General features: G+C 39.3%; 1 protein-coding gene and 1 non-coding gene across 2 annotated transcripts in view; both read right to left on the reverse strand.

Annotated features, from left to right (window-relative positions):
• abca4b (ATP-binding cassette, sub-family A (ABC1), member 4b) overlaps positions 1-7,576 on the reverse strand; it is a 51,722-nt gene extending 44,146 nt beyond the window's left edge. Inside the window, exons 1-5 of the mRNA XM_007887129.2 lie at positions 7,514-7,576; positions 5,348-5,441; positions 4,602-4,743; positions 3,748-3,887; positions 3,142-3,269 (exon numbers count right to left, since the gene is read on the reverse strand). Coding sequence (XP_007885320.1) covers positions 3,142-3,269; positions 3,748-3,887; positions 4,602-4,743; positions 5,348-5,441; positions 7,514-7,576 — 567 coding nt within the window. The remainder of the gene's footprint in view (positions 1-3,141; positions 3,270-3,747; positions 3,888-4,601; positions 4,744-5,347; positions 5,442-7,513) is intronic.
• On the reverse strand, positions 1,783-1,854 carry trnav-cac. The gene has a single exon. It is a non-coding gene; the product is annotated as a tRNA-Val (tRNA).
• Positions 7,577-8,675: the final 1,099 nt, after the last annotated feature.

Consider the following 8,675-nt stretch of genomic DNA (forward strand, 5'->3'; position numbering starts at 1 on the left):
AGCTCAGTCAGAGAATCAAGGTTAAATTGCAAATATTAACAGCATATCTGCATTCTTCCTTGTTAAAGACCCAGAATGTCACAATATCTACTAATCAAAAGAAAACACATACTTGTGGCGCTGTGCACTTACTGATAAATTAAACTTCAACAAATATTTTAAGAACAATTATAGAAATTCATTCACCTTTATTCATTAACTGGATAATCAATTACTGATGTGTCAAAAGATTAATTGTCAAAAGATTTTTTCTGTGAACTTGTGAACTGTTTCATGTAGCAAGGGTGGGTTAACAACACAAGAAAAGGCTAACTTTAATTATGATTTGAGTTTTATTCAAATCTGCCAGATTAGCGGAAGGACAAGTAAATGGAGTCAAGTAGAGACAAATAAATGCGTCATCACTGGGAATCACTCGCACACTGTCTTCAAAGCATAAGTAATAAAGCTGAGATCAGTATTTGAATGGAGTTCCCAGATGTTGGCCAGAACATATCTGGGATTTGCTATTTACAAATCCTTTTATCAATCTCGTGAAGCAAAACTATTGTGTGCATTTGGTGGCAGCACAAGGCAGTTCAGCCCCAGCAAACAACAGAAAGACCCGGCTGATTGAATACCCGAGCAGCTATCCTCAGCTCCTACCAAGGCTGCTGACCTGCTGGCGAGCCTTAAGCTCAAGATCTCTAACAAAATCTTGGGAAACCTTTAATGTAGGTTTCTGAGTGTCCTTGTAACCGTGTAACCTGTATTGTACCATGACTCAAGACTGAGTGTAAATCTGCATGGTCTCAATAATAAAGTGTATAAAAAACAAGGTGCAGTCAAAAGCAACCAGGACAAGGAGAGGAGTTTGATGCTGATGGATGCTGGCAGTACAGAAAGACTGGGAGGAATTGCATTGGGTACCAACTGGAAAATTAGAGATACTGACAACTCAACTCGTATCACAGCAACCAAGATTTATTCTTGTAAACACAGATCTGATCCAAATTCTGACAATTTGTGGTTCAGGCATTTTTAACCTTGTGAAAAGTTAATATTTTACTGGGATTTGAGTCGCAGAATTAACGTAAATGATTGTTTAAAAAAAAATTACGCTCAGCATTTTAGCACGAGAAATATTAAATTCCCGACAGCTTAATGAGGGAGGAGGACATGTGCATGTGTTACTGTGTAATCAACACCCACCCTCCCACATCTGTATAATCTCTGGCTCCGCTATGTTTGTTGGCAGTGGGAGTGGGTGATAGGTACGGAAAAGTTCCTGGTGATCTATTCCTTTGGAATGCCTGGATTCTTGGGTGCTGATTATTGAAGCTAAAACTTTAAAACATCTGAGCCATTATCCCCAACTCCCTTCAGCGAATTTCTCAGAGCACATCACCAGGCGGCTCACATTGCTAAACTCTGGCCAAAGCTTCAGTAGAACATGCACATTAACATCGACACATCGGGTGAATGTCACTGATTCATGTAAGACTGGGGAAAAATAAACAATAGAAGAAGAATTAGCATTTTTGTAGTGCCTATAATACGACATTAATAGTAATAATAATAATCCTTGCATTTGATATAGCGCTTTTCACGTCTTCTAGACGTCTCAACGCGCTTCACAGAATATACTGTAAAGTGAATTGACTGTATATTTGTGGGCGAAACGCAGCAGCCAATTGTGCACAGCAGTGTCCCAAAAACAGTCGTGGATTGAGTGACCAAATTCTTATTTTTTTTTGAGGGATTATTATCAGGCGTGTGGAGTAAGGAAACTTGCCCAAGGTTTTGTCCTGCCGGGAATCAAACCCAGGTCTCTCGCTTGTGAGGCGAGTGCTCTAACCACTGAGCTACAGGACTCCACAAAAACAAAGCAAGACAACCTCTTTAAGACAAATTCACCTTCGACGATATTGGCCATGTCAGCAATGTAACAACTGACCTTTGGCTCCAGCTCCAAAGCCAACGTTTAAAGGAATGCATTTGGTTAGAGCGTAGCTTATAGATACATTAATGGCCTTTGACCCGAGTTGTATCATAAGCCAAGCAAACATTACTAGCATTCAGTCATTTTTATATGCCCAACTATGATCGTGTATTCTTCCATGTGACAACTTTAAACTTTAGAAAGTTTTTTTATTTATTCACCAGTGAATAACTTGTTTTGTGCCAGTGACTGTAAAACAGAAAATGACAGCAATAGCCACAAAGTCAATCATTCACTGGCAACCATAAATCTTCTGACATTCCAGCAGAGATGTACGAACACATGAAGTACACTGTACAGTCTGTTTGATAGGTTAAGCTACTGTTCCAGGGGTTAGCCATGTGCCATATTAATATATTCTGTCCAGTGGATCAGGCTGTGAGAATTCTCAGTTGTTGTTCAGGAACTATTTGGCTTGAAGCTTCTAATGAAGGTTAAATTGGTGAGGTCTGTGCAATTCTGAATCAAAGTATACGTGGATGTTTTCTAATTATTTGATCTATTTGCATATGAAAAGATCTTTTTGACTATGTACAGAGTTTTCAGGATTGTGTTGCTCTCCCAGCAGCATCAGTCCTTCCCACACGAGTACATTCCATCTGCAAAACAGACAACGAAAAGTCCTGGGGGCCTCACATCAGTAGCAAAAGAACATTCTGATGCAGATTGGAATTATCTCAGCACTTAGACATTCAATGAGAAATGATACAGGGGATCCTTTGCTTCAAGGTATGATGAAAATCCAGTGGAAAATATATTTTGATTGATTTTTTTTCCAAAATGCTACCACTAACATTTTCAGTTGTTTTATGTGAGGCTATGAGTTCCTTTATTTTCTCTTAGGCTGGACACCAGCTGTGGCTAAGTAGTCCCAGGTCTCCACAGATCGTATTCTCAATGGACCCTGAGCTTTTCTGTGGCTGTTGCTTGTCAGTGTCTCTGCTGATGTGTGTTGCCAATGTGGCAAAGCAGAGACCCAAAACTAGCTCCAAAATTGGTACGTTTGTTAAGCAGTGAATGAATGAACACCAAATGGGATGCATTCAGGGGATCAGATGATGCCACGGACAAAAGAAGATTGCTACATCACATGTCCGCCGTCCATCATATCTGCAGACATTTCCGCGACTAAATACGATTGCCTTGGCAGCAGCACACACCTGCTCAGCCCGGACTTGAGCATTGATCAGCTGATAAACAATCGAGTCCGAGAGCATGATATCCTTGAGTAGAAATGCAGTCAGGGTTTCATCTTCCTTGAGAATATCTTTAATTCGAACACCTCTCCCTAAAAAAATAAGATAGAAGCTATGTGAAAGCAGAAAGCCAGCCAGAACAAAGAGTCTTCCCAAACCACTGACTTATATATTCCTTACTATAATTTAAGTTGGTTACAGTGAGCATTGTTGGAATCCCAAGTATTCAACTCGAATCCCTGAGCTCAGTCTGCACTTGTTACAAACACTGGATTGTGAGCACTGAATCCAATGTACTGTGCGGCATTTTTACATGTGCAGCCCAAATCTTGTGGATCAGTGTAATCGAAAATACATAGTCTAATGAGTCAAAGTACCATGATAGTCTGTTGCAAAACTTGGAAAGAGTTGAAGAATTAATGTCTGGAGATCAAGATTGGAGCACTCTTAAACACAAAGTCATCCAGTCTTAGTGCTGGTTCAACGCTAACAACAAGACAGAAAGTCCTTCACTGTTTGAGGATGATTTATAACCTACAATAAAATAAGCAAAATATAGTTAATTCTTACCTGCAAATTTTCTTGGATTGGTTCTAAGTGAATCCATTAATTCCGATAAAAAGTATACATCCTTCCAGATTTTTCGCAACTGATAGATCTTAGGTTCATCAAACAACAACTCCTGAGCATCTGTGTACAGTCGTGCCAATCTAAGAGGCACAGGAACATGAAGGAATCATCAAAAATAATTGGTATCGCCTGCACATCCAGATAATTCACAGTCAATGCTTAAGAAATGTCTTTGCAAAATTTTGCAAAATATTCAACATTTTGATGAGGGCAACACAAAGAGTCTGGGATATCTATTGAAATATGCAATGCTACTATTGATCCTCATATTGGCAATTACTCACAATATGCCCCATGTTTAAATGCTAGGAGTGTTAATAACTGTCGGAACAGATTATTGGCTCTTAAGCTAACATTTTACATGTTTTAGTGGTCCTTTATTTTTACAGTGGAGTATTCTTATTATTCGATGAATCTCATCACCTTAATGGTCAACAAACAAAGTAGAATCAAAAATTAGAAAGCAACGCAACGAAAGGGCAGGCAACCAGAAGCAGCTAAAATAAATAAGGGAGAAAGAATTGTAGAAATGTTGAAAAATAACGTTAAAAAAATCACAGCACATATGCATTATTTCTACGATTACATTTATTTTTAATTTAATATACCCTGGAAGAGGAACGTACTTGCGTTTAATTATCTTGTCTTCTAGGTGCTGGGTTGATGTTTGTCATAAAGGTGTAGATTAATATAATATAAAATCTGTCAATTTGGACTTTACTGCAAGGTTATTTAGAATGAACTGTTGCGTTCTGGTGTTGTTTTTTTACCACCACTCCTCAGGTTATACTTACATGGAGTTTTTGTAGTTGGAAACCACACCAGGAGATTCCCCAAGGGTAGGGTAGCGGAAGCAAGGGTTGTTCATGTTACAGAAAATTCCCTGTAACCATGGCAACATTCCTGCAGAGGGCATCGCTTTATTAGGAAAATGGCCTAAACGGGGAGGGGGAAAAAAATACAAAGGCATTTTCAAGGAACTTTATAGATATACAGCATCGCGTCTCCTGTTTTTTTTTGTTTAAAAAAAACTTATTTAGCGTTCTTTAGAAACGAGAAGACGGGTATCAAAGAAAGACACTCTGTCTCGCTTTCCTTCTGACCACAGTAATACTTCAGTAAAATGATGTATCCTTGGAACAGAGTCAACTATGCAGTTTTGAACACCAGAAAGTCTCTCCTGCTGCACTATTGATGCTGCCATTCACTGCTCCTGAAATCCGTGCCTCTTTGAAAAGAGATTGATGAATTAGGGCAGCTGGTGTGGAGCAGTCATTCTTAGTCAGATCAAATACACTGAGACTCCACTAACATTATCCATATGCAGTTTGTAGCACTCAGCAGTACGAAGGGATCTTCACTACCTCTACGCGACTTAACTTCAAGTTACTGTGTATTTCCAATTTCAAAAGCAATGACCTAGAGAAGCATATTTCTTTTACATGCTCAGTGCCAATTACCTTGAGTTAAAGGTCGGCAATATGAAGATTATAAAACGCAATACTTTTTACGGCAAACACAAATAGCTGTGGTTACTTACACTCATGCTGTTGGTAGAGTGGATTTGCTTTCCGCAGCCAAACCAAAACCAGGAAAAGAGAGAGAGGCCATACAAGTTCCACGAGGAGACGGAGCTGGTAAATATTAATAAGATAGAGGAGAATATATGAATCATCAAGCTAAAAATCACTGGATTTATGTTTCACGTGCAGCTGAAATAAACAACTTATTTATCTTTAAATTCCATTCCAGCATTCTGCCCCATTTCACTCTCCAGTCCCTTTACAACAATAACACAGTAATATTAATCGTTGCATTTGGTAGAGTATCTTATCACCTCATAGAAACATTTCAAAGTGCTTAACAGCAAGTATTGTAAAGTGTAGTGACTGCATTTGTGGCTGAACACTGAGCCTTGCTGCAACTAAATACAATTCTACTTGTTTTAGTAAACGTTCCTAATCTCTGTGTTTATAAATAATGAACATAATCTTCATTTTATCACTTCTAATGTAATGTTGTTTATACGTTAGAGTTACACTAAGGTTACTTATATAAAACACAGGAGAAAGTAGCAGAAGAGTGCTTTTACCACCTAATTGAATCAGTCACATAACTCCAGATATGTCAGATTCACCTCGGAGTATCCTATAATAATAATAATAATAATAATAATCCTTGCATTTGATATGTGCCTTATCACATCTTCTAGACGTCTCAAAGCACGTCACAGAATATACAATATAATGAATTAACTGTATATTTTGTGGGCAAATCCTACCGGACAATGCGGCTCAATCAATGTGACCAACCTGTTTGTGAAGCATGGCTTCCTTTATTTGCTCCCTCTTTAAAGTCACAACGTAAGTTGTCAAAATAATCAACACTCATCTCTAAAATCCTTGAAGTTTCTGAAATAGTGATCAAAATTATTCAGACTGGTTATACGCTGCTGGCACCCTCACCAGAAGTCACTCAGTTGGTCGGACTCTCACCTCTGAGTCAGAAGATTGTGGGTTATCAACTTACATAGACTGAACCCAGCACCTTCTGTGGCAAACCCAGTCCATATTGGTTTAACAGTACTATTGTCCTTAAGAGCGGTAAAGTGACTATTTAACTGGTAGAAGACATGGCATCAAACAAAGTTTACTTGTTTACAGGTTTCCAGCGAAACAAGGTGTTTCTGGAATGCCTCAAGGGCTTTTTTTTGCTAGTCCAACTATTGGCAACTAAATGCTCAAGATTTGTTATAATGTTGTATACATAGCTATGCCTTCAGTGAGAGAAACTTCAGTTCATTCATTTAATTCATTAAATTAAAGTAATTGGAGTTGACGGACAGATCAGCCATGATCTTATAGCATGGCGGAACAGGCTTGAGGGGCTGAATGGCCTACTCCTACTCCTATATTCCTACATAACTGTCAATGTGTGCTCAGGAAAATTCATTAAAATGTTGTGTGAGGAAATGCTTCTTTTTCAACCTGTCAATGAAGTACCAGTGAAGTGCCTGGTCTTTAGTAAATTAGATGCACAGCCATTGAGTTGGGCCAACAGTGAAAACCTGGTAAGATGACAACTCAGCTCGGCAGAATTCTACAGCACAGTTGAAGTTCAAAAGCCACAGGACCCTGAATTCAATTACTGGAATTGCTCAATAGATGTACAAGTTCTTAAAATGCCCAACTCTGTGAGCTCCATGGAAACCGAACAGTCTTAAAAGGAATAACCATCTCATCTACTTTGCAGTGGGTGGCTGAATCGCATTACATTGCAGGATGATTACATCGCTGATACGAGAGAAAAGATAATCGAACTTCTGTGAGGTGACAATTTACCATTCAGTCTGGTATTAATTTTAACTAGCGCAATACCATTTTCTACAGGATTTGATTCAACATTAACCGTCTTCTTTTAAAGCCCTTTTTTTGTTGTTAAATCACGTGGGAATTACAAGCCACTGGGAATTACGGCCGTGCTTTCAGCCACTCCGCCCCAATACTCTGGAACTCTCTTTCTCTATCCCTCCGCCTTGTCCCTTCCGTCCCCATCTTCAGGTCGAGCCTGAAGACCTTCTTCTTCGACTGTGCCTACGGTCACCTCCCCCTCACTCGGCATCGTGCTCCACCACTGTCAAGCGCTCTAGGACGCTACCCTGTGTGAGGGAAGCTATACAAATGGTTGTTAAATTCAAGCATCGCACCTTCTGTCTCTTCCTGAGTATCCAGTTCTTCCACAGCAACAGAGACACCTGACTGGAGGACATGCTTCCTCCTCTTCTCCACTACTGCGGTTCAGCACTTGCACTCCTGAAAAATAAACAGAGATAATATTTTTTTAATTAACTAAATATTTTCCCCTCTATTTTTAAACAGGAGTTTATAAAGTCAGGGCGCTATATAAATGCAAGTTATTGTTGTTGTTCATGCTGTTCAACTCCACTGGTTGCACCTCACTGCCTTAAAACAAAAACATTCTGTGTTTCCGTTTATAAAAGAAATCAAACCGTGTGTAGAAAAAAATAATAGTAATTTGGTCATTCAATCCACGACTGCTTGTGGGACGCTGTTGTGTGCAATTGGCTGCTGCGTTTCGCCCACAAAATACACAGTCAATTCACTTCACAGTATATTCTGTGAAGCACTTTGAGACGTCTCGAAGACGTGATTAGGCCCTATATCAAGTGCAAGGATTATTATTTTTATATTAGTTTATTTAGACACAACTCTAATTTGGGTTATCCAGCAACTAGCAAGGCAGCTCAGTTTGAAACGTCTCATTTTCGTTCACAATGAGCAACTAACCACACACACTGACCACGACAGCTTCAATCAGCGTGTCTGTTCCATAAATAGCTCCTATTTTGTGGCAGTTTTCAAGCTGTTATACTCTGTTGGTTGCGCAGAATGTCTCAGGGAGGACTTAAGGTAGTCACAATTAAGACGATCACTGTAACCATAGAGATGATCTAGCAGCTCGGAGGTCATTCTGAACAGAAGCTCCCTTTATTGCAGTTTTGACTGTCGGAACGTAACTTTGAATATTATTTTCTTCGCTTGTAGCTTTCACTCACAGGTATTACATAGAGTGTTACAGCACAGGAACAATCATTCTGCCCAACTAGCTGTGCTGGTGTTTTATGCACCGCACAACCTTCCGCCCTTCCTAATCCCCTCTCCTCGACTAAATGTATTTCTTTCTCGCTCATGCATACATCAAATTGCGTTGATAGCAGTGCAAATTGAACTTTAGATTAATCCTAAATAAGACATAGTTTGGGTTTAGTCAAGCGCTCTGGGACCCCACCCTGCACGAGGGACGCTATATAAATGCAAGTTATATATATAAATGCAAGTTATAAATGC

This window comes from Callorhinchus milii, unplaced genomic scaffold (genome assembly GCF_018977255.1).
Source record: "Callorhinchus milii isolate IMCB2004 unplaced genomic scaffold, IMCB_Cmil_1.0 Scaffold5, whole genome shotgun sequence".
Taxonomy (NCBI): domain Eukaryota; kingdom Metazoa; phylum Chordata; class Chondrichthyes; order Chimaeriformes; family Callorhinchidae; genus Callorhinchus; species Callorhinchus milii.